Here is a 27,851-nt window from a genome sequence, read left to right on the forward strand (position 1 = left end):
ACAAAACCCCCACCGGATCTAAGGTTAGTTTTTCTTTTCTTTCTTTTTTTTTTCTCTCCAGTCAATCACATACATCTTAAACACATAAAAATACTCTTTTGCAAATCCTAGTTTTTAGCTTCATAGTCATAACAAGTTATCATCCTCGCTCAATTCTATTTTGATTCAAATTACTAGAATTTACTATGCAATTTGAAAGTGGGTTATACCTTAATGATTGAGATACTAATTTGTTACATGGGTCTTCTTTTCTCCCTTCACAAGCTTTCTCTAGCTCCCAAAGAGTTTAGTTGACGATGAGAAGACTTTTTTTCGCGGGTTTTTTTTTTCCTATTTTATTCCTCTATTGAGGAGGTGCCGCCCAAATCATCAAATGACTTTCAGCCATTAAAACACCTAGTTGGCAGTTAATCAAGAGCTAGGGGTGAAATTTCAAACAAACTCCTTAATTAGTTTCCCTAATCTTTATTTTAAAAAACTTTTCTCCATTAATTCAATTTTAAAGCACTAATTACTTAGGCTACTACAAATTTCATTCCATTAAAGAGTAAATAGCAAGACTGATTGCCTACTAGCAACGTAGTTCATACCAAAATTGGTTGCGCATTAGCGTGAAACAATTACAAAAAATATTCATTTACAGTTTCCGTATTTCCACGACACTAAACCATTAATGCTTCACTAAAATAGCAGTAAATAATATTGATTAGCTTTTGCTCTTTGTCTGCATGACTTCAGATGCGGCTTCCTGGAATTTTTTCCGCATCATACTGAAGCTTTTCTGGCCTTGTTCTGACCAGTTGATAGAAACATTTCTGTTGAGTATACCTGGTAGAAGTGGTGATGTTGACGTTTGTTCTGCTACCCCAAAATCATCATAATCTGCAGCAGAAACTTCAACCTTAGTGATCTTTTGTTTCTCTCAGATTATTAGTGAAGGATGGAATAATAAATATCGAAGATGATATACCAAAATAAAGGAAACTGGAAATGCACAAAAGGTTTTTTCTTGTTGTATTGTTGGGTACATTTTTTAAATCTAGACCTTGATTATTTTCAGAGTTCACAAAATTTGGTCACCCGCATCCTTAATGGAGACAACTTAAGGAAAATTCCTATTTAAGGTTCAGATAACTATCAGCACCATTAATGGTGTGGCAATATATGGATGGTATTTTAAGAAAAGAACTCATGAAGCTCAGATGTCATGACCCATACTATTTCGAAAACAAATGACTACATGGACACAACTAGAATCAGTGCACCCGCATCCTTAAACTGAAAAAAAAGCTTAAAATCAATTAGTTTGCAATTCCAATTTCCTTACGGTAAATAAATAATAATTGAAAAAAAGGGCGTAAGAGACATTAAACTGAGTAAGAACACAATTAACGTATTATTCATATGCACTAGTTTATGAGGTGAAAAAGAATAAACGTCACCTGAAGACTTGGGCAGTTGGTAGTGTAATTTTAGAAACTCAGAAGCATCATCATCCTTCTTATGACATAAAACTCGAAGCAAAGTATCAGCATCTCTTGCAGATCTATTTCCTGGTCTTATAGGATTTGAACTATGTGAAATGTGGTTACTTGCATTTCTCAGCATGTCAATTATGGTGCTAGACTGAAAGTAAAAACATGACGAAATTTAGATTTGCCTGTAGAACATGCTTGCATTAATTAAAACTAACCATGAAGTTTCACCTTCATGCCATACAAGCCTATAATCTGTTGAGGTAAGCCTGATGCCTTCTCAACTTCAGAAAGCGGCAGTCCCTGACCATCTGCAACAAAAAAGTCCTAGAGAAAAGGATATATTCTCAGTTTTACAACAAAGCTAAACAACCAGCAGAAAGGAAGAGCCATCTTTCTTAGTGAAAAATCCTAGAAATATTCACTCAACTATTCTGCCATAAAAGATATGACCCACAAGATTGTGCCGTAGCAGTCAATGAAATCTCTAGATGGTTTTACTCCCAAATAACAAATATTGCATTGAATTATCAATTGCTAAAAACTGCTTAGCATTAATTGCAATGATGGATCCTACGTAAACACAGCCAGTGGCAGAGCCAACATTTTTCTTAGGGGGTGCCAAAATACAAAATACTATGCATTAATAAAAAAGGGATTAAATATGACAACATATGATTAACTTTCATATATGTAACTATATATGTAACTAGGTGAAAGAAGTATCTAAGTGCAAGTTTTACAAAAAAAAAAATCATGAATACTTAAATCATTTCAACATATGCTATCATCCTTGAATCAACATACTCTAAACTCTCTTTTTAAAAAAATGTAAATATTGTAGTTGGTTTTTCCATAACCACAAACTACAAATTATAGACAATTTGACAATACACTGCAAGTTATACCATTAAACTTATTTCAAAGAACAATAAAAAGAAATAAAATAAGTTTAACTATTATATTTATAAAATAATCGAATAAGAACATGAATATAGAATTTATTTCACAGATCTATTTCTTAATGTAAAACTTTATGAAATTGAAAGAACTCCATTTCACAATTCCATCACAAAATTGTAAAACCACATAAGGACATAAACCTTATTTCAAATTTCTATTATTAGATGCAAAATTAAATGGAAATTGAAACCTCATTTTCCTTATATACTTGAAATGCAAAGAAAACTACATGGAAAAAAAATGTGTGTATATATATATATGGTTTTTTTTCCATCTTAGTCCCCAAATTTAACTGATTTAAAATTAGTCCCTCCACTGAGGGGTTGCTTGAAATTGAGAGAATATTTGGTTAATTTTAACGGTTTTAAGTGTAACAGAAGTTATACCCGTATCCATTCAAACCCAAACACCAAAAAAACTTCACTAGAGTACAAATTGGGGGAAATTATGCAAATTATAATTAGAACTACTGACTTGGAGCATGATTTTGGTGGATTTTGATGTTCATTTTGGTTGATTTGGTAATTACCCGTCCTTGGTTAATCATTATCTAACTGTAGTTAACAATTGGACGGTAAATGTAACAAAGGATAATTTCAAACGCTTCAAATACTTGGGGTACCAATTGTAAAATATGAAGATTTGGGAGACTAATTTTAGATATGAAATATTTGGGAGATTAACTTCAAATAGGAAAGCATTAGAGACTAATTCCAAATAAGTTTGAAATTAGGTATTTGAGGGACTACTATGAAAAAAAACCTATACCTATAGCTTGTGTGTAAAAAGCTTTTATATGTAATGGACGGATGAGATTAGTCCATGGTTAAAAGGAGCAAATTAAAGGATTTTAATATACTGTAAAAACCCCTTAGAAATAGACAGCCGTCAGTGCATTCTCTCAGAGGTTACAGAGAGAAAAACTGAGAGTTTGAGAGTTGAGGTTTTTTTGGCCTATTAAGAGTTCATTGTGCTTTTTTTTAATTTCTTCAACGCCTCTGCCTTGGACAGCCCAAATTGGGTGAAACGCGTAAGAATCCGTATTTGCGATTGCTTGTCATTTATTCTTTTGCTTGCTCTTCGCAATTGTCTCCGCTAGATTGTGCCCTTGTTCTAACAGGTTCTTTGGACCATATCGAGATGGCCAAAATGAAAAAGCGCTTCTGTAACTTTATGTGAACATAGAATACCCATGACATTAAGGGGAAAAATCCGAAAGTCGGCAATGAAACAAATACTTTATGGAATATTAGTGTTTTCATTAAGGCCTACAAGCCTATAGGCACGATAAAAGCCATGGGACCTAGTGAGTACAACACTACTTTCCAGGAGGTCATCCATCCTGGTTCTACTCTTGCACAAGTACATTTAATTGTGGAGTTGTTTGGCTATCACAGCCAAAAATGGTTAACCATTGTTGCACTTGAATCCCTAGGCTTACTATTTAAACCCATCAATCTGTCCTCACACAATTGATGTGAGACTATTAGCGGGGCATTACAATTTTAAAGGCGAAAGACGAGGTCAATGTGATGAGATCCTATATTACATGAGATGAGAGACGCCAAAAAAGGTGATCAAACGAAGGCAATAAATAATAATAGATACTAATACTAAGTACTAACCAAACAATGATAACTAAGCGACAAAGTATGAACTTTCAAGTTTCACTTTGTGGTGATTAGGTGCATTGCAATAACAAATAGCAAAAAATCTACCACAAAAAAAAATCAAAAACAAAAAAGACAAACTTCACTATGTCAGACAGCATTCACGCCCTCAAAAAATCAAAACAGAACCGTACACCTTTTATGTCTTGCGGCACCTGCCTAAGGAAAGTGCCTAAGGTGCATAGGCGAGCTCCAAGGTGCCAAAAGGCACTTGTCTTAGTAACCTTCATCACCTGATGATATCTGAGGCGCTAAAATACAAAATCGCCTCACTTGAGTGCTTGCAGCGTCAAGGTGCAATGCTTTTAAAACACTTAGGATTATGTGGGCAATGAAAAAACATGTCCAAAATGAGCCTAGCAGAAACGCGAACCTAGAATGGATGAGTCAAATTGCACTAGAAAATAAAAATAGTCCATTCGTAAGAAATTAGAAGTTTGTCCTATTGAGGATAATATAAGAGAGAAACAAACGGATGGTTTAGAGACTCATAAGCGCGCCAATAGAAAAAGTTACCCAACTATACACAGGCCTGTAAGAATTTGATGGAAACAATTAAGAAGGATACGGTAATTGACAAGTTGATTCAACAAATCAGATGACCCCAATTAGAACTGGATGCAAGAACAACGCTAATATAGCTACCACAACATTTGGAATAAAGTTTTTGTTATCATTCTTACTGTTGTGTATTCCTGAAAAAGTGCAAATGATTCTTTGTCCAAACATAAAAATATAATCTTTCTATCGTTATCCTGAAGCCAAATAAGTAATTCAAGATAGACCAGATCAAGGTTTTAAATGTCGGATGTCAGGTTCATGACGAACGACTAAAATTCATGTCGGATAGCGAAAATCGGGGATACGTCGGGGGATATAAAAAAATATCGGATTGCCATATCGAATAGTGTGCATATGTGTAATATAAATATCATAAATAAAATCTACACAGACTTAAAAAAATTCTATTATCTAAACATATAAAAAAGTAAATAACTTATGATGTTTAGGGTTAATGTTAAAGGAAAGAGGAGAGAAAAGAGGACTCCGATATTAGCAGTTAAGAAGAGAGAAGATCGCCCAATATTGATGTCGAAGGAATAGCTCGGAGAAGAGACCGATAAGATGTCGAAGAAGAGACAGAAGATGAGCGATGAATATTACTTCGGTCTGTTTTTCCATTTCCCTTAACTTATCGGTTTTTGTCTTTAGAAGTAATATTGAGAAAATCAAGAATTTAAACCCAAAACTGATTAGATAAACTTTACCAAAAAAATAAAAAATATAGCTAATTTTTCAGACTGAAAAATTAGCCAATTTTAAACCCAAAGCTGATTAGATAAACTTTACCAAAAAAATAAAATATTAGCCAATTTTGCAGACTGGAAAATCGGCCGACATAACCGATATATCACCTGACATATCCGACATGTCCCCTGATATATCCGACATGAACCCTGAAAATACAATACGCATTAAAAAGCTCCATATCATGTCGATTGGCCCCTAAATCCGATATGTCGGACATGTTGGCCGACATTTAAAACTTGGACCAGATAACAAGACATAGAAAAGTGAATTCAGAACAATTATTTCTCTCTACAAAAATTTGAGATATCACAATTCTGAGAGAAGGAGAATAAGGCCTATAAAAGAATGTTGATATATCATCTCATGAACATAAGAATTATTTTTTTAGTTCCAAAGTTACACTCGCTAGTTCCAAAGGTACATAGATATCACTTCACATAATCACATGCATCTACAATGAAATTTTTTTAGAATATACTTGGTAAACCACCCCTTGAAGTGCTTGGTTATATAATGCTTATTAGAGTTCTAGTACATTAGGAAGTAAGAGAATTTTGTTATACATTGAAAAACTATGTAATTCTATCCTACTTCTATACTACTTGCTCTGTAATAAATAAAGCCTGATTATCCCTCTCAGGGATCAAGTCAGTTTTTCTCAAACATAGCAATGATTGTAAGTCAATAGACCAACATATAACATCCTCATCTTCCTGTACGCATTTGGAAGTTAACACACCAGAATCTTCTAGTAATACAACTAATTATCTGCAGGGGCAGAATGCTTCTATGTCCTATTGTAAAATGATCCAAAATTAAGACTATATGTTTCATTATTTATGTTTGGGTTTTTTTCATAGAAACCACCTTTAAAATATGGTCATTCCATAGAAACCACCTATCATTTTCAATTTATACAGAAACCACATTTAAAGCATTTCTTGTTGCAATCAACCATCTGAGCCCACTTTTAGGTAAAGTTTTTTCGGTTTTGCTATCATAATTTAGCTATTAAATACCAAATATATTAGAGAGATGGTCCATAATTGAGGTTATGCACGGTCAATTATAGAAAAAACTTAACTAAAAAGTGGGCCCAAAGCAGATGATTGCAACAAAAGACACTTTAAAGGTGATATATGTAAAAATTGAAAATGAAAGGTGGTTTCTATAGAATGACCTCTTGTTTCTATGAAAAAACTATGTTTTGATGACAACAAACATTTTAGTGTTTATGATATTTCAGGTTATACATGAAGTGAGAAAGTTTGTAAAGATTTAAGGACTAATTGCAAATCACATCCTAGCCACAGGGTTGATGCACAATGGTGAAGTTAGCTCAAGGCTCAAGCCGGTGAAGAATACGTCATGAAAGCCAGTGAGAGCCAGTGAGGTATGAGATGTAGACAGGATTTGCCGAACAAATATAAATCCTTGTGTTTGTGGTGTGCTGATCTATCTTATGTACTCATAATCTTTTTACTACATTCACCTATCCTTGCCTCATTTCTACTTTCACATTGAGAATCATGTTTGTCGAGACAAATAATAATATTGAGATAGCTGTCGATCTTGTGTTGATTGTTTATTGTATTTGTCTTTTGTTTGTTAGTATACACCCACATAGATCTAGTGTTTAGCTTTTTAAATTGACCTTTGTTGATTTATCACCCTATTCACACACAGCTAAAGTGACTTTCATAGAAGAAATAATTCATCAATCCTAAGATAGAAGGACAAAGTTTAGAAAGAAGCGATGTTCCTCAAACATTAATCAAATAAACCATAAACATGAAACACAATTTAGAAATGAAATGCAAAGGGAGTACATATTAGCATGCACTCAGACATTCTATTAGCAGATTCCATACCTTGAGAATATTAAGATCTTCCTGCATCATCGTGACATCGGTTTCGGAAAATGCACGAGATGGGCCTCCATCCAACAACACCCAAACATAACCATTCTGTGGAAATATCATGTATCTATCAACTCAAATACTAACAAGTGACTGAATGTTGTTACGTGATTGAGGAGATACCATTGATGCCTGACAGATGCTTAAAACAACATGATCCCTGAGTGTATCGATTACTAAACCACAAATGTCATCAAGAACCTACAACACAAACATTTGAAGCTTAACTAGATATAGTCCAATGGAATGCCCAGTGAAGGGAATGCAATTAACTGATGAGAAGAAGGCATCACCAGATGCTCATTCTATTTTCTCATTTTCTTTAACTTACTGTATCAAGCTCCGGGACAAGCTTTTCCATGCGTGCACTTCCTACGTTTCCTCGATACAAGGAAGAAAGGAAAGAATCCCTCATATCCCAGAATATTATCCTCACTCCTGAAGAGTTAAAAATTAAGAAATAAAATTTTTATGAGTAACAGAAAATTCAACTTGAAAAAGAAATGCACCATATATTGTACCAAATCATCAAACAGGCTCAAGTTCAAAACCAGTAACAAAATTGTTTATTTATTTTTTATAGCCCTTGAGTGAACTACAAATAAGTAAACCATCCCTTACAGCTTGGACAGATACCTTCACAAACATACCGCCATATTCTTCTATGACAATTGGTAAGTAACCAGCCAACCTCTGCATTTTCATTTAGCTGAATACCTCCTTTCAACTCTGTACATACAGCCATATTCTTCTATGACAATTGTCCAACCTCTGCACTCTCGTTCAAGTTGAATACCTCCTTTCAACACTGTAATACCTTCTGAGTCCGTCTTTTCTTCCATTAATATTAACCCACTACTCAAGAGTGCACACGAATTCCATTTTCTCTTCATGTATTCCTCTTTTGTTTCTTTTTATTTTATAATCAGAAGCCTCATAAGTTCATTACTACTATAATAATAGCAAAGAGATTCAAGATTCATGACAAAGCTAGCAGAACTATCACCTTACTCCCTTAGTTGTGTTTTTCATACAGAATCCACTGAACCAATGGACGGGTCCCTAGTTAAATTCCAAAATCAAAAGGGTTTGAGGGCATGAAAAGGTCTATTATAATTGAGATAATTTTACTTCCGGTTTCACAATTTAGAATATATTTCATTGTAAAATGATGCTTTTAACAAAGAAGGACTAGAATGATTCTAAGAAAGAAGTGGTTCTAGTTACAGGCTACTAGCATGTGCCCTGCTGAGAAAGTTGGGCGACAAAGAAGGGGAAAAACTTAGATACCCATATAGGAATCATATCAGTAGCTTAGCAGTTGCCTGTATCTGATTCCCAATAATTTGAGATGTTCCTCAGCAAGCAATGGTACATAGTTGGGAAGTACTAGAAACTTATTTGAGACAAACACGTCAATCATGAACTTGCAATGATTAAAAGAGCTTCGCTGGTCATAGAAGGAAATTGCGGAGAGGGCGGCTAGGTAGGTGCTTCAACAGGATGCACGGCAAGACCTTTGGTCATGGCACCAACGGATGAAATTGAAGGAGCTTGTAGAGTACGTTGCCTTACTCTTTACCTTTTCTTTGCTAAAAGTTGCTATTTTATTGGTACCAGTGTTTTCAATGCGCGAGGCGCAATGCGGGTCGCAAAGTTAGTTTACACGCACAAGCGTGAGGCGCAATGCGATGCGCGCGCCCGAGAGAAGCGAGGCGCACTCCAGACCACAAAAATTTTGAAGATATACAAGATGAATGAAAAAAAATATTTGTGAAATTTCACATAGAAAATGTCAAGGACTCAACATAAAAAAAATATACTACCAAATCACAAGATAAAATTTTAATCATTGAAACAAATCAAGCACTAGTATATTGCATCACTAACAACTATATTGCTAAGTTTTATTTTCCTCTTTACAGATTACAAATGGCGAATCAAGTTTTAAGTTTCAACTAGTAGCACTACACTTAGCTCAAATAGCAAGAATCAATACTCGCAGACTCGCACAGGAAATCAAATAGTAGCACTAGTAGTACATCAATAAGCTAATAAGAAGCAAACAATTAGTTCATAGTATCATGACTCTGCATATTGATATTAAGCCAAAGAAAAAACAGTTAACAGTCAAGAGCGATAATAATAAAAAAATTAAATTAAGATCTAACAGCTAGGAGGAATAAGTTAGTTAAGATTAAATCTCTCTTTGTAAGTTAGTTAACAATAAAACCAAATCAAGTTTAGAAGAGTGAACTAACAGTTTACACTTAACAGTCAACAACTAAAAACTCAGATTTTAAAACATAAAAGAAAAAAGAAAACACCTGCTCATTATCCTTAATTAAGAGAACGCAAAACAAAAAGAAAAAAAAGAAAAGAAAAGAAACAAAAAAAAACATTGCTGAGCAGAGAAAGAGAACACAAAACGAAAAGAAAAGAAAGGAAAAGAAAAAGAACGAGAACGTAGAACGTACTTGCTCGCTGAGGAGAAAAGAAAAGAAAAAAAGAAAATACAAAAACGAAAAGAAAAAAAAGGACCAGAAAAATATCGCTGAGGAGAACGTACCTACTTGCTACTCGTCGTCGCCGCTCGCCGTCGTCCATCGCCGCTAGCCGTCGATACTTTGCTGCTGTCGAGTGGAGATCCAATAACTCTAACAAAGAAATCAGGATTCGGGAGTGGAGAAGGAGCGACAGAACCCTAACAAAGAAATCAGGTTTAAGTGGGAAGCAGGTTTATACCCAATAACCCACTGAATAAAACTGGGTTTCTTCCCTGTTATTCATGCGCGCGCCTTGTCAAAGGCGGCAAGCGCTGTGGGGAGCTCACCAGGCTCGCGTCAGGCGCAAGTGTAGCACCTCGCACCTGTTACGGGGCGTTATGCCGCTGCGCCGAAGCGCCTCGCGTCTGAGGCGTTCGCCTAGATGCGCCCTTATAAACACTGATTGGTAATGTTTCTCCTTTTCCAGTAGTGCAAGGTTTTTTTGTTGATGAAGAAGAATAGTAGCGAGGGGTTTATTAGGCAGAGAAGGTTGAATCCGAGTTCGGTTGAGATTCCAAATCCTGCAGCAACTAGCAATTTCTTTTCATGTGGGAAGATGACGAAACCAAAGAATTTGAAGAAGACGAGAACAGAATTGTTGGTGATGTAGAACCTATTGCGGGGAAGCACAGAGATGATACTTACGACAAAGTCCCCTGGCGATCCCGAGGCTAAGGAAGGAGAACGAGACCTCTATGGTTAAGAATTTGTTACGATACTGTTAATATCTTGTTATTCATTGATCATTGATAGACTTTAATATCATTGATACAAATAAATATTGTAAAGCCCAATGAAACAAGGAACATTACAAGAGAAGGAAGTACAGTACAAAGTGCTAGGAAATAGAAACTTCAATAAAAAATAAGGAAAACTATAATAGAAGAAAGTACTCTAAAAGAAAATTACTTTATTTAACATTTAAGATATATGAAATAAGTCTACTAACAACTAATAACAGAAATGGTCTAACAGATACTAAAATTTGAAATGAGCTTATAAAATATCCACTATATTTACGTGTTTCTAACTTCCATGCAACAAGAAACAACTGTACTCATGTCTAATACTATTGTATCTGCAAAGCTTCTACCTTTGAGCTCAAATGCATGCAGGTGATACCCACACTATGACGACAATCTAAAGACTCTGTACCTCTTTCATTTCCCTTATTTTTCACCTCAGATTTATGTATTACGTCCATATTAGATTCTTTGGTTATTGTTACCATTTGTGGATTTTTTTTTTAAATAAACTTCTCTTCAGTGAAAGTTTATTGGCTTAATAATCTACCCCTTTATTAAAAAACAACTATTGATCCAAACATTTGAGAAGGAGATTGTTTTGTCACTAAATAGTTTTGGAACTTCCAATGGTTTATAAATAAATGGTAAGAGAGAGATGTTGACTGCGTCTGCACCTCTATGCAATCATCTCCTATTCTGCATTCTATCATAGCAGGCAGCTTCACCAAACATCACACCCAGCTAACTATGAAGTACCATGTGAGTGCCAACAACTAATTGGAAAATAATAAAACAATGTAAATGCAGATAATTGTCAGCTTACCAGTGAAGTCTACAAGTACATTGCTTGCATTGATTGCACTTCTTCTGATATCATCGAATATAGTAAATAGTTCATCGATAGATTCACTGAATGAATATGCTTCTCCAGTAACTTCTCTCAAAGATTGCCGTTTCACTGAAAAATACAAGTTAATTGAAGTGAATTTATGATGTAAAAGTAGTAGAAGGAAGAAAAAATATACTCTTTGAAGTCGCAAACCATACTATAGAATACTCATAATAACATAAACATGCTTTTTGCATTAACATGATTTAATGCCATGGTACCATAGTAACACACAGATCAATCCACCCACACACACACACCAAGAAGTTCAGCGTCTATTTAACATTTTGACAGGCAAAATGGAAGGCTTGAACTACCGCCACGAATATTCGCATGTACACAGTACATCAATAATTTGATCTTTGTTCAAATTTGTTTTAAATTTGTTGTATTTGTTTTAGAGGCTCAAAGTTTATTGCCTATATTTCAATAATTGAGGTTAAATAATACATTTGAAGAAACCACATTCGAACACCCTCTAGGGTTGCCAACCTGTCTTTTTGACAGTGGTGTGCATATTTAGATGTGTAGTTGTAGAAGAAGGAAACTATCATTTGTAGTCAAACTATGTTTGTTGAAACTAGCTAACAGTTTCCAAATATTCTTACCTTTCGAACCACCAAGCTCCGTAGATGGTCATTATTTTCCTTAGGAAAATGGCTAGCCAGTTAACACCAATTATGATGGAATTTCGAAAGGGAACCATTTGCTTTTCCAAATAGATCTGCTAGTTCAGCTCCAGTATGACTTACCAAATGAAACATGTAGAAAAGAAGTACAGGATCTTGTATGACATCGATATTTTCAAGCTAAAAGACAAGTATACTAAACCCTTTAGAGTTGTAATCCATTTCTAATTAAAATGAGAGCAAACTGTTTTAAAAAAATGCTTCTAATTGGACAATATGACAGTAGCTGGCAAAGGAAATAGTATAGCCATAAACAGTGAGTGTAATCCGAGTCAGGCTGGTGTGACCTAAGCAGCTCTATCACTTCTGCTTTATCCTCGGATGGAAAGGAATAACAAAGCTATGCTAGAAATTACCTGATTGGGATGCTATCCATGACTGCTGGATGTCATCTTCTAGTGCATCTAGTTGCTCCCTTATGTACTACATAGAAAAATCACCAAGAACTGAGTAATATGAAGATTTGATACCGGCAAGATTATACACATCCATGCATAAACATTAAGAAGGAAAAAAGATGCTGAAATGCAAAATAAATGAAAGAATAAAACCAAGTTAAACCTTCTTCATTGCTCATTGACTTGCTTGTATCAAACAAGTACTCAAATGTACTTCATCTTGGGAATTAAAGTTAAAGATACTTTTCTTTTTCCCTTACTAAGTGAAAGCAATTACTACAATCTAACTAGATGTTCCAATTTGGTGAGTAATGCAACAACCTATGAGGTAGTAGATCCATTCATACCAAAGCATCCAAACAGGTGATGCATACCAGTAATTATGTGCAGGTGTGTGTGTATAGAGTCACACAATATCACTTATAACAGGAATAAATCAACAGATTAAAAATATAAGATTGACTCACATAAAGAGTGTTAAGCTTGACACAGAGTTTAGGTAATGTCAAATTATTAAGCTGATCAATTGCTTCCCCCTCCAAAATCATGCCATCAGCTGACTTCTTCTTTGTGAATGGATTCAGCGATTCCTTATAACGTGTTAAGGCTGGAGGACTAGGATATAAAGTACTCTTGTCAACTGCACTTAAAGACAATAAAATTAACAATTGAGAACAAGTTCCTTCAAAGCATGTTTATGTGAATAGCCAAAAATGTTCATCTTCTCAGAAAACAATAATAAATATAAATAGTCACATCAAAGAAATTTAAATGTATGATTAAACTAATTAAATATGAAAACTAACAGATCAGTTAAAAAAATTCCCATAAAAGAAAATTTATGATCTCTCATGTGTGTGTTACAAGATAGATAGATAACCATGCGCGCGCGCACACACACACATAGAGGGTGATACGAATTCCTTTATACCATTTAATTACAAGAATTTAACATTTACCCCCAAATTTTTGAGGGAACATAAATTTATTTCTTCTTTCGACTCGGTTAAGCTGGCATTGCTAAGAGTACCATATATTATTTTATACCATTCAACTACGTTAAGCTTCATTCCCTGGGTAGTATTATACTGGGGGTGCGAAGGCACGCTTTCAGCATTAATGCTGCACTAACTTGTGTTATTTTTTTGCCAAGGACAAAAGACTTTACTCGACATTTTGGAATTCTTTTTGCTCCATCTCCTCAGTACTGTAGTGGGCTACCAAGCCTGGGCATAAATGTTACCTTTTTCCCCTAAGATTTAGACTATAATCACTGAAAGTTTGGGAACATTTTCTTTGAGAAGTCACATTAACACTTTTATGCTAGAATAGCCGTAACACATTATTGATCAAATCCTAAATGTTCACATGAAGGCCTCAATTATGAGTAAAAATCCAAGTAAAAACATGCATGTTCATCTAATAATGATGCTGAAAGCATCATTTCAGATGGAGGACATGAATGCATGAATTATACAAGCAATTTATTTATTAATAGTGAAAAAATACAGCAACGATGAAAAGAGGAAACACAATAAGTTACAAATAACTCCACTGGTCATTATAATAGTATGAAAATTTACTTTAATTACCATAAAACTATTTGTTTGATATGGTCTAATACACACATCTAGAAGGTAAAAAGAACTTGGTTTGTAGCTATAACAGAAGTTGAGACCGTTGCTAATGTAACTGAAAATCTCACGGGAGGACAAGAGAGAAAGCTGAACAAGTTACATCTAAGCATTGGAAAATAATAAGATGAGTTTCTTGTGTAGGTAAGATAGGTAGTTACTAGCTGAAGAAATGATGCCAGCAGAACAATCATCCAGTGACTTATGTTCCACGATACTTTATTTTGATGCTAATAAACAAGTATCGCATAAGTTTGTTGTTTCAAGTGTCAATGTTCCCCAAGATCTTAATGTAATTTTATCAGAATGGATGAACACAACATGGCAAGGTTTTGAGAACTTAACAATGAGAACAAAAGGACTATATGGGGACTTGGAGGATTTGGAGTTTAAGTGGTGAATCTTTCATGTTATGGAGCTGTAAGCCAAGGTTTCTTATCTCTATTTTTTATAATGTTAAGTTATCTAGGTATATACTAAACTCCTTTGCTTTCTCTGGTCCCAAATATTTGGGTAACTTTAGAAGGTTCATATACATTCACGGTCATAGTTTTCAGTTGCATTCTATTACCTTTTACTAATCATATATCTAAAACAGATGATGGAAGGACTACTGCTCGACTGGTCTGGTAAATTTCAGATTTAATGGCTCCTTTGATTTAGTTTTCATTTTTATTTGCACTTTATACATCATATAACAGAAATATATGACAGACTTAATGGTCCAGCCAGATGATTGAATGGTGGACAAATTTTGAAAATAGACCCATTTTGACAAATAATTGCAAATTTCGACCTATTTGAAACTTATTTGTCAAAACCAACCCTCAGTTTTGAAAAAAAAGTACTCTGAAACTTCACGGGACTTGAAGTCCCGTAAAGTTTATTTCACTTATGAACCTTCACGAAGGGAAAAAATTTTCACGGGACTTGAAATCCCGTAAAGTTACGCAGCTTAATTAGCTGTCTGCTAAACTTCACGGGACTTCAAGTCCTGTGAAGTTTCGGATATTTTTTTTTGTGAAAATCGATCAGGTTGAAACTGGGTCGATTTTCACAAATAACTTCCGAATAGGTCGAATTTGTAATAAATTTTGTAAATAGGTCTATTTTCAAAATTTGTCCTTGAATGGTAGATGTTGGAATAAGTTTTTAGTTGTGTGGATATTTAGGTCTAAACCCACATTCAGTCTCAACCCCATATCCAATAGGCACATATACTAATGTACTCCTCTACTTACGATTAATCAAATCGAATCTTCCTGCTAACATGATATCCGAGCATGCCTAACCCTAACTCTTCCATTGCCCTCCTCCCAAGGTTTTAAATATCGGATGTCGGGTTCATGTTGGATGGCTGAAATCCATATCGAATATCGGAAATCGGGGATATATCGGGGGACATTGACTAAATATCGATTGTCATATCGGGTAGTGCGTATATGTATAATATCATGTCCTAAATGTAATCTAAGCATTCATAAATTCAATATAAGCATACATTATAAATTTTGTAGACTAAACATATAAAAAAGTAAATAATATATGGATTTGGGTTCATAAATTCTTTCTAAAAAAGTAAATAATATATGGATTTGGGTTCATAAATTCTTTCTATCGGATTCATAACGAACCCTTAAACATGAGAACGAGTCAAACGGGTTTGGGTATTTATCACTAAATCCAAACCCGATAACAAAAAACAGATCTTAAAAAAAAGTACCATATCGGTCGATTTTTCAAAGCTAAAAAATAGGCCGATATGCCCGATATGACCCTGATATTTCCGATTTGGCCCTGAAAACCGATATACGAGTTGAAAACATCCATGTCGTGTCGGTCAAGCCCTCAAATCGATATGTCGGCCGACATGTTGGATATGTCGGCCAATATTTAAAACCTTGCCTCCTCCTATCTTTCTCCACCAACATAACCGCTAAAACCTTCTCCAGCCGCCATCTAAAGCCTCCATCAACACTGTCGCCTCTTCTTCTCTAACGCCTCCTACACCCTCCAACATCAGCGCCTAAAGCCTACATCCAACATCAGACCCACAGATCTTTTTTCTGTTCAAGCCCATCCTCTGGTCAACCCGCAGCAAACCTAGGGCTATTCCGAGCCCTCCAAACATTGAGGCCATTTCTACCCATTGATACTACCTCAACCTTCTTTGATATTGTTGCTTCCTCTGTTCACCGCTATAGCTAACTGTATGCTCTTATCTCCCTCATGTACATGCTAATCTCTATTTGGATCTAAGTTCTACTGTCAGCCTGATTACTGCTGATTCTACTTACTGTGTGGCTGCACTGACTTCCTCCAACGATATGATTAAACAAGTATCTACAATCATTTCTTCAGTGATGGAGAATCTAGTACCGAATTCTCTATGAAATTGAATGGAATTATTTGCTGTGGACCCAATCTTTTCACTTGTTTACTGGTGATCAGAAGAAAATGAAACACCTAACTGATGATCCTCCAAGTGCAAAAGATCCTCGCTATTCTAACTGGTTAGCCGATGATTGTTGCGTCATGATCTGGTGGCTCAACAACATAGACAAGAAGGTTAGTTCAGGTGTATCTGAAGACTGTTAAGGAGATACGGGATACCCCAAAGGAGATGTATGCTAACGAGAAGAACACCTCTAGGGCGGTAAACTATAAGAACAATATATTTAATTTTAGACTATGCTGGAGGCAGAGGTGACAGGGAAGTCTACAATTGGCTATTGTACCTATGTAGGAGATATCTTGTGCCTTGGAGGAGCAAAAAGCAAGATGTGGTTTCTTGTTCTAGTGTGGAGGCTGAGTATAGAGCATTGGCTCATACAATTTACGAGATGTTGCAGTTGAAGAATTTGATGACAGAACTAGGTTTCTTGCAACCAGTGTTTTCAATGCGCGAGGCGCAATGCGGGGCACAAAGCATCTTTACGCGCACATGCGCAAGGCGTAACGCGATGCGCGCGCCCGAGTGATGCGAGGCGCAAACCACACATATAATATTTCAATATATGTAATCAAGCGCGAAAGAACATGTTTTTAGAATTTACATGAAAAATATCATGATAAATAATATTTTGCTACAAAATCACAATATATTGCCTTAATTTCTAATGCTAACACCCAACATAGTAGCAAATTTCATAAATTTTCAAATCAAATGTTAAATCAAGACTTATATCCAAACTAAGGATTAGTAATGGTCCTCAATTGAAGGTTATTAAAAAAGCCCAATGAATTTATTTTGCTTTTTGGGATATGGAATATCAAGTATAAAGATTTGATTGAAATGTTAACAAACAAAACTATATGAGGAAATGTACTACATGCATCCTACACAAAGTACAGACGTACGCGAGGCGCAAAAAGCGTTGCTGCATCAGGTGTGGGGCGCTTCGCCACCGCCCCGCATCGTAAGGCGCATGAGGCGCAATGAGGCGCGCGCCTTTAAAAACACTGCTTGCAACATAGTCCAATATCTACGAAATGTGATAATCAGGCAACTTTCTATACCGCCAAAAATCCAATCTTACATGAGTGAACTAAATTGGAGGTGGATTGTCATTTTTTGAGGGATGTTGTGATGAAAGGTTTGATATGCACTCCTATTACAGGTTCAACAGAGCAGTTTGTGGATATCTTCACCAAGGGTGTATCTTTAAAAGTATTTTCTCATCTGTGTAACAATCTGGACATGATAGATATCTATCCTCCAGCTTGAGCTTGAGGGAGAGTGTTGGAATAAATTCTTTGGTTGCATGAATATTTGGGTCTAAATCCATATTGGGTCTTGATCATGTAGCCAATAGGAACATATGCTCCTATACTCCTCTAATTATGATTAATCAAGTTGAATCTTCCTGTTAACAGTAGAAAACTGATTCTGTTCCAGAAGCTTATAAAATAAATAGACTTGTGTACTCCATATGATTGCTATTAACCAGATCACCAACCATTGACCCACAAATCCAGTTGCAACTGTTGCAAAATTTTTGGTCAACCTTTTGTTACTATATACATTCTTTGTAGTTGACTTTTATGTATATGCTCAATTGACTGGACTTCTGAAAAAACTGACTAAATTCTTTGGAGCTGATTCTGTAGTCAATCTAAATCTCGAATATCTGGCTTGTGTACAAGATTGATTTCTTGTTAAAATTGGCAATGTACAGACCTGATTTAACTCTCTCTGATTGTCCTCTCTACTTCATTTGCTCCATCTTCTGTATTAAGGAGAGTTCATTCACTCGGTTACCACTACAACTACAACTCTTAATCACTCAAAGTCGTTATATAAATCCATTCAGATTTATAATTTATTCACTTAGCAAAGGCTCCAATTCTTATACATTCTACTTCAGAAGTTCTAATGATTATCAGAAAGAGGAAGAAATAGTGAAAGCTTCTTATCTTTAAAAATAGATAGCTATTTTCTTAATCCTCTTGGTGATAAACTCTGCCCATAAGAGTTTAGCGAAGTACAAAGAAACTTGACTACTAATCCAATATGTAACTCACCGATTTTTATGATTTTGGATTGAGAGAAGTGAAAATCCTCAAAGTGGAGATGCGCTTTAGGTGTGAGGATGGACATTGCCACCCTTCCGAATTACTATAAATCTCTCACCTGATCTCTTTGCGAAGTTTGAATTATCTTGCTCTTGTTTATCTCCATTACTAATTGTTGATTAGCATCATTAGTGCACCTTGAACAATCTCTTATTTGTATCCTCAGTTATATTAACATATCCTGAAGACAGACTACAAATTGACTTATTTTGGCGATTAGGGTATTTGTCAAATTGTCATTGCATTGTCAAGTACAATTTCATGCTCCTGTTCAGCTTTAAATTGTTTCAATTACACTGTTCGATAAAAACAACCCAAAAGGTAGAATTTCATAATAATTTTAGCCTTTTGGCACCAAATGAACTGGGCAATGATCCTAATTCCATAATGACATGGCTGTGAAGTAAGGCCAGCTGCCATCTACCAACTGCTCAAACGCCACGAGGATGTCAAATGCTTGGCCAAGGGAAAGTATCAAGAAGACAGGGCTTTCCACAACATTTCAGGGCAGTTCTCTAATGAGCATAAATACAATAATGGTTAATTTTTAACTCATGCAACCAAAAGTTTCCTCCATTCAACAAAAATAACTGTTATTGTTTAAAAGAAAAGTCTAAATGAAAGCATCATGATACAACATTTTGCAACGAAAAGCAAGCAAATAGTAGTAGTTAAAAGGAAAGGGTTAATTTCACAAAACCCCCCTGAACTTTGAGGGTTGTTTCACATAACCCCCTTGAACTTTGTTGATCTCCCATAGCCCCCCTGAACTATGGTGTATCTCACAAAACCCCCCTAAACTTTATATTATCTCACATAACCCCATTTTCATGTAACTTGTAAATAACTAAAATGTTTGAGTGAAAAAAAATCTCAAACTTCGTCACTTGTTATTTATACGCAACATACTCCCTCCCCAAAATATTAAGTTTTTTTTCTCTCAAGAAAATTTTAGTTATTTGCAAATTACAGACAAGGTTTTAAATGTCGGTTATCAAGGATTTATCGGACGGTCAAAATCCTTATCGGATAGCAGAAATCAGGGATATATCAGGGATAAATAGTATTTATCGGAGTAATATACTAGCAAATAATAAACAAACATAAGCTTGAAAAAAAAAATAATGTTAGTCAAAATGGAATAATAAACAAGCAAATAATAAGATAACATCAAGAATGAAGAACCACCTATGCATCTACATAATTATTGTTTAATCATGAGATTCATAAACTAACTTACTAAGTTGATATTTAGTAGTTATGAGCCATTATTAATATCCATAAACAAACATTAGCTAATCACCAATCAACCAAGTTCCAAAAGCAACAAATAGCTCATAATTTGTAAACATTCAAAGAGCAAATTCAAAAGAAAGTAAAAGCTCTCAAATCCTACTTATCGGCCGATAAAGCCGATATTTAGAGCCTACTTATCGGCCGATAAGTGCCTTTATCGCCGATAACTTGCCAATAAACCTCAAAAAACGATAACCGATTAAAAATCCTACTTATCCTAGCGGGAAGCTTCCAAATCCGATTACTCGGCGATAATATCGGATTATCGGCCGACATTTAAAACCATGATTACAGGCAAGGAGGCTATGCGAGATAAGGTACATTTGGGGGGGAAGGATTGTGAGACATCCATAGTTCAGGGGGGTTAAGTGAGATAAACAAAGTTCAGGGATGTTATGTGCAACACTCCCAAAGTTCAAAGGGGTCTATGAAATTAACCCAAAAAAATGAGTTAGCGCTAAAAGTTCAGATTTTTTTGTCTTACAGCTATAAGAAAGTTTTAAAACTGACGGTTGCTATAACTAGCTATTAAACACACAATTAGCTAAACAAATTTTATCATCATAGTTTACCATCAACATAATTCAGTTATTAAGCAGACCTCAAAGTAAAGAAGGTTCCAGAATGATTGTTCAAGTTTCTACGAACTGTCAATCTACCATCACTGCTTTATTTTGCTACAATAGTATTAAATAAGTTAAATGTGAGCTGTATAAACATCACTAAAAAACCTAGTAAATCAACTAGGTGCAATTTCTGTTGTACAACGAAAACTTACTTTCTAGTCACAAAGATTCCAGAAAAAGCGATAAGATAAATACAAGAAAAGAAAAGAGCACCAAATCTCGTGGGAGCTGATGGCGTCAATTACTGCTTTTTTGTTGTAAGAAAGTTGAATTTCGAAAAGACAAATAAATTGCAAGATACACAAGTCATATAGGCGAAACATGTGATCATTGGCAGATTGTAGATGAATTAAAGGGTGGATGTGAGGCTATCATTATCATGATGTAAACCTTTTACAATTATAATGACACCCGCCACAGAGCAGAACTCCATTGGAATTTTGACAAAGTGACAGCAACAATTTTTTCTTAATTAGTGCCAATTTTTATCCAGATAAGGGCCGGAAATAATCCTTAACTACCAACTGGTAGCCTCCAATTCTTCTAGATTAAAAATCTGCTAAAAGTACAGGTCACAAAACCAGCTGTCTCTATGATTTACTACAAGGCAACCAAACATAGACAAGCTTCTCTTACCTACTGTAGGCCATCAAAAGAACAAAATTTTGTAATAAGCCTTTAGAGAATATTAGCTAACAGAATGCAATTAGAAAAGTAGCTACTAGAATTAAAAAAACATATATAGACACCAAATACATAAAGATGGATAAATGTTACACCATAGTTACACAATATGAGGTAAGTAGCACCTTGTGGTACGAACTTGGGCGTAGGATTTGCCACTTAGAAAATTTGGATACAAGAGGGGTAGATTGCTTCTGTATGCAAGTTCAGTATGTGGTACGTTATAAATTTGTTATGGGTGCGCATACAATTTTCGTATACTAGAAAAACTAGTAACAATAAAGCTAATTATGCATTTAAAAAAAATATACAAAATAAATATTTCTTTTTTTATGGAGTTCGTTAGCTTTTTTTAGACTTTCCTCTGCATTTCTAGTGAGTTCTTTTTTCTCTTTTCTGTTCTTTTTAGAGTTCATTCTTTTGTTCTGTTTTCCTTTTCGTATAGTTCATGTTGGGTGATGGTTTCATTTCATGTTTTATTAATATAGGTATTTAGTTACAGTAAAGTGACTCATATATTCTATTGTGCACCTCCCTTCACTCGATTGTGCACACGACACACCACATTGCATCTCGCACATGTGCAATAAAATGGACTTTGCGCCTTGCATACTTGGAAGCGGTACCCTACTTTTGGGGAATTAATTCGTGTATTGGAGGGAATCAGTTCTCAATTATACCGGGAATCAGTTCTCAATTATACCGGGAATCAGTTTGCAGTAAATGTACGACAGTCTGAGGGGGTCCAGAGAATTATGCAGTACACCATCCAGTGAGCACTAAAAGTTTAAAATTCTTTAACCCTAAGTTTACATTGGAACATTGGAAAGTAAGTAATAAAATGAACTGAAATTTTGTAAGAGAGAAGCAAAGTATGAAGCATTCAGTTGATATGATTAGGTAACAAACCTTGCTGATTGACAATGTGCAGCAAATATGCGTCAAGGCAACGAAAAATCCCAATGAGTAAAGAGCGCAATTGTATGATATCCATAGGAAGATTTAGATCAAAGAACTGATCAATGGCCTGGAAATTACAAAAAACATTAGATAGATTTCGCTCATAAAGAAGAAAGAGCCAGCATATTTAATGAAAATCCAAAATTAAAATGTAATGCTCTTCTCATGGGTCTATCGTTCTTAGGTTCATGCGGCAAACATCTTGAGTACTATCATCAAAATAACTTATACCTGAAAAGAACAAATGAATAAGATGAGAACATAAGCTAATATCACTGAAATTTTATTCTATTTACTTACACAGTAACACCAAGATACCCTTCTCGAGAAGAAAGAAAAATTGCACGCCAGTCAACAGTTAAAACTTAATACTGAGGTCATTTCAGATTAATTTTCATTGAGATAAACACGAGATTTGAAAATATAGGCCAATATTGATATGTGCTGGTCGTATAGTCATGCCGATCTAACCAAATGAACAGATAATATTGGCCGTATTAGCAAATAATGACCAATAAAGGCTAATATTGAATAAGGACCAATACGTGAGTCTATCTGAGGTAAGAAGTATCAAAAGTGAACTAATAGGTGCTATATAAAGGGGAAAATAGAGGAAGAGATAAATTATCCGAAAGGTTGTAGAATGGAACTAGATTGTTATATGTACAGATACTTCTAGTCAAAAAACATAGGAACCGCCAAAACTCTTGATACTGGTACAAAAAAAAAGAAATTGAAACCACTGGCAATATTGAGATTTTAAACCTTGGATGAACTGTATCACAGAGGACAGAGGTAGAGGGCAGGGTATGAACTCCAGAAATCTTGCATACCCATCCAAGAGCCTTAACCATAGATTCACATGAAATCTCTCTCTAATTGTTCTGACCCAACTGCTCACAAACATTACTGAACAGAAGTATTAAATGAAAAATCCTACTAGTTCTCTATTGTTCTTTATTCAATAGGCAAGGGTTAAACTAGTCTAATGAACGTGTTAACGCATGTACAAAATTAAAAATTAGTCTAATGAACTTTTATCATAAATTAAATCTTAGAGAAGGCCAAGTGGACATTGCACTGGAAAACTTAGATATCCTGAATACGTTGACGACTATATCATCAGTCCACTAGAAAAGGAAGGATCTCATTAACAGTCTGCAGTACGTTTACCAAAAACCATAGATATTTTTCACTAAAAGAAAAGAAGAATAGAAGAACTTATCATATGAAAGTTATATTGAAATACTTTGACATCCTGCCCTGATTGGATATGTATCCACTATCACAGAAACAAAAAACAGGGGTGTTCATGGTGTTGATGGGAAAAAAATTATTTTTTGTGCTCTCAAAGTTTCATTATGCAGTGCATCTCCATTTTCAACATTAACATTTTAACAATCAACAATCAGAATAAAATAAAGCATTTAAAGTCCCCGAGTCACTTGAAAGAGCAAGGAGAAAAGCAGAAGATATAATACTGAACCTCCTCGATGATTCGAAAAACTTCAATTATGGATGCAGCTTGTCTTTGTTGAGATGACAGAGGTTCCCAATCCTATAGGACATTGAAAAACCTCAATAAACTTCACCATTAAAACCCAGACGAAGACGAATATTTCCATAAGCAAAAGATGATAAAAGATTCACTCAATGAAACAAAAATACATGTATCAGAGCAAACGTGCAGGTAGAACAGCCACAGGATGGGTCCTACTTGTATTATCTAGTTGTGTTCTGTATAATTTTATATATTTAAATAATAATCATTCAGAACCCTACCCACCTCACCCTGTTCCCTTCCCCTTCAAACAAATGAATATTCCATGTGGATGGATCATAAACTTGAAGCATAAACTGAATATGTATGTGTTCCATTTGTGTTTAGGGATAGATGTATAAAGACATAGACATGCACAGATATATTTATGTTTATGAAGACTTCATGAAAGAATCTGCAGAGCAAGAGCTCAAAGAAACTTGATATACTATTTCACAAAATACATAGCATCTCTCAAGGACTGTGAGAAAGCATTTGCAGATCAAAGGATAACAAATAGAGTGATTTTATGAATAAGCTTGCAAAATAGAAATTTGGGGAACTAATGGCACAGAGACAAGGCAAGATGCTCCAGAAACCTGAGGTTCCTATCAATTTGGGAAAATACACAAATAGACTTTCAATTCAGGAATGACTATGATCAGTTGCAACATCATAGGCCATTGGACAACAACATCAAAGCCTTTATCCCAAATGTTTGGGTCGAGTACATGAATCCTATTCTTCCATTCCATTCTATTATGGGACATCTCCTCCATTAAGTTAAACATAATCATATCCTTCTTAATTGCTTCCAACCAAGTTCTATTAGGTCTACCTCTAGATCTCCTAGCCTCATTAACTATAATACTATCACTTTTCCAAACCGGTGCACTCTGATGTCTTCGTTGTACGTCATAGGCCATTGGACAGTTCAGCTTAATCAAATGTGGAGAAGTAAACTGTATGAAACAAGATGCCATCTTGTTGGCATCTTGTTTCAAGTAATTGTGAATATTATTTACCTACAGTATTGCAGATTTTGATCAATGCAACATCATATTTCTATTCTTAGAAAAACCATGGAAACAAAACTATTTTTTTAAGTTGCCAATCCCAATAATTAATTGTCTAAATTATGCTGAATCCTCCAATTATGGTAAAATCAAGGACACTGAATCATCTAGGGGAGAAAACCTGAAAAATGATGGCATGATGAATAAAAACAAGTCGAGTCAAAATTACTAAAGCTCGCAGACCTCTAATGCCCAACAATGCATTCAATGGTCAAGGAACAATTCTATAGTCAATGAACAACTCTATAGTCAAAGGATAACTAAAATTAACCATGTCACCTTCTACTCATTCTTGTTTTTTTTTCTTAAGAATTGCACCCTCAGTGAAGATGACGACCTCCAAAATTAAACCAAAAAGGTATCTAGAACTAGGAGCTCCATTGCACCAGATATCAAGGAAGAAGAATATACTTCTTTCCAAAACTCATCATAAATTTATACTACAAGAAGAAGGCATAAAATCTTTTTAACTAAAAACCCTTAGGGTGGATTCTTGAAATCTAAGAAACAAATCAGAAAACAACAGGTGGCAACCTTAATCTAGATACACAAACCTTCCATGAAAAGGCTACAAAAATTAAATGAGTTGAAGATCTTTAGCAAATAACTCTACTGTGAAACAAGAAATTTCTTCTGATGATACCTTGAGCAATGGCCCATAATTTTTTTGTTTCTGGAACATACAGAGGAAAAAAGAAAAAGAAAATATAATGTGAGTCTTGCTATTAGATTCGGAATGAATGGGCATTTCCTCCAAATCAGTTATTAAGTTAAGACTGTTTTAATAGAGCTATGTGCTAGAATCTGAACTTCAGCGTTTTGGTTGGAGTCTTTGCAATGTTTCATTCTCCCTAGTTGAACATAAACTTTACTATGTGCTCATTGTCTTGCAATGAAACCTGATGAGAAAATATTGCATGCATCCATAGTGCCTGCAAATATGAACCCATCTTAGGCACGACACTAGTGTGATGTTGGAGGTATCTCCTATGTCAAAAAGCATCCAAGCAAGAATAATATTGAAATTCCTCTGTGATCTGTAGAACATACAAAGAGGAGGTAAATACTTTTTAAGTTATATATGATCTCGTGAATCAAATAGTGTGCTAGAGATTAAACAGAACATGATAATTCTAGTTAACATGCTCTTCTTTCCTTATCCAGCAGATACATCACCAAATCAAGAAGCCTGTTGAATCCAATTGTAATAGCCCAGGAATATATATATATATATATATTAAAAAAAAAGAGATAGAGGTTACCTCAGCTTGAGCTGGCTCATTTAGAGCCTCTTGGAAAATCCCATTAGTGACGCGTTCTTTCTCCGTTAACCCATGAAACCATCCCTATGAAATCCTAGCATCCCTAAACCTTTAACCTCTGTCTCTCACCTTCTCTTTTAAGCTGATAACTTAGCAGATGGAAGAATGAAACGGGAAAAAAAAACCCCAAAGAAAACCACGAAAAAAAAAGAGAAGAAGAAGAAACGAAGAAGGGGAGGAGGAAGATGATCAGTTGGATTATTATAAAGGGAGGAAAAATTTTGCTTTAAGCCCCTGAATCATATAAAAATTTCTAACAGACCTTAGAAAAATGAGCTATGGTTGAAAATGGCTGGAAAATATCTGTTAAGTTCCTGTTATTTACTCAAATTGTAAATAAGTCCAGTCTTAGGAATAAACAATAACTTTTAGACTGGATAAATTCCCTATAACCCCCTACATTATCATAAATGACTAGGAAGTCCAAAAGATAGTATACGAGAGTTATAAAATTTTGATAAATTGCTAAGGTTAATAAACTCATATATACTACAGAATTTAATTATTATTGTTTATATCTGAATTTATTAGACTCTAGATTATGAAGTGATTTACCTAGAATGTATGTTTGTTCTGAATTAATAATGAGTTATATATCTTACATTATAGGTTCTAGTTGATATTCGGGAGAATAATAGTTTGAGAAAGTCGTGACCACTAGAGGTGAGTTCATTTCTCATTAGTATTTTATAATATAAAATTGCACGAGTATTATATTTGATTTACCTTGTGATCGAAAAATAAATAATATGTCATTTTCATGTATATAAAGATTTGACCTATTTCGGTTGTGGTCTATCCTATAATACGATGTTAGCCTCGTACAATAGATGAAAAGAAAATTTGTTTTCTATATAAAATATGAAAATGAATTTGGCTCTCGTGTAATTTTTAAATAATTGTGGGCATTGTTTTATCTGAAAGTTTTTGATAAAGTATTTGGAATATATTTCAACAGTTTAACGGATTCAAAGATTTTCCGTGACTTAGTATCTGATAAAAGAAGAAAATAAATATCTGTAAATTCTGATATGCAAAGTATTACTCATGTGACATATGATCTCGATGTTTTTAAACCCTCAAATAGTCCACTATGGATTGTTTCTGCCTGTCATATGGTGAATACACCTTTATTTGGCCCTTCTGTATTGGCCCTTCTGTATTGTCCATTCTGAAATTTGTTCTGGCTCATCTGTATTTGGCCAATAACCTATGGCAGTGTTAGTAGCATTCGATTTTCGGAAATTATCTGTTATGTGATGCGGTTACGCATTCCCTTGCTACTGGGCTATAATTCGTAACCTTAGTGTGACCTATAGGGTGACTTTTACATTCATGAATAACTCATCGAGAAATAAGATTTTGACAATTGACTGTGAAATTGAGAAAACAATAATTCTCTCGTTTGTACAAATTACTAGTTCTTTTCCGTCTTAATGTTTACCTTGATTCAAAAAAGGGTTTGATTCCAAGAAACTTCACAGTATATTCAGTTGCACATAAAAAAATATATAATTGTTGCATTCTTTTTT

At 34.8% G+C, this 27,851-nt stretch overlaps 1 protein-coding gene across 1 annotated transcript in view; it reads right to left on the reverse strand.

The window, feature by feature from the left end:
- The window catches only part of LOC109825902, a gene marked incomplete at its 5' end in the record, with an annotated part of 58,859 nt that continues 31,529 nt past the window's right edge, over positions 522-27,851 (reverse strand). The window contains 11 exons of the mRNA XM_020392815.1: positions 522-882; positions 1,443-1,626; positions 1,707-1,802; positions 7,291-7,386; positions 7,462-7,539; positions 7,670-7,776; positions 11,454-11,588; positions 12,565-12,631; positions 13,074-13,246; positions 22,331-22,448; positions 23,868-23,939. Of these exons, the coding sequence (XP_020248404.1) occupies positions 707-882; positions 1,443-1,626; positions 1,707-1,802; positions 7,291-7,386; positions 7,462-7,539; positions 7,670-7,776; positions 11,454-11,588; positions 12,565-12,631; positions 13,074-13,246; positions 22,331-22,448; positions 23,868-23,939 (1,302 nt within the window). The remainder of the gene's footprint in view (positions 883-1,442; positions 1,627-1,706; positions 1,803-7,290; positions 7,387-7,461; positions 7,540-7,669; positions 7,777-11,453; positions 11,589-12,564; positions 12,632-13,073; positions 13,247-22,330; positions 22,449-23,867; positions 23,940-27,851) is intronic.

Source organism: Asparagus officinalis, chromosome 10 (genome assembly GCF_001876935.1).
Source record: "Asparagus officinalis chromosome 10, Aspof.V1, whole genome shotgun sequence".
Classification (NCBI taxonomy): domain Eukaryota; kingdom Viridiplantae; phylum Streptophyta; class Magnoliopsida; order Asparagales; family Asparagaceae; genus Asparagus; species Asparagus officinalis.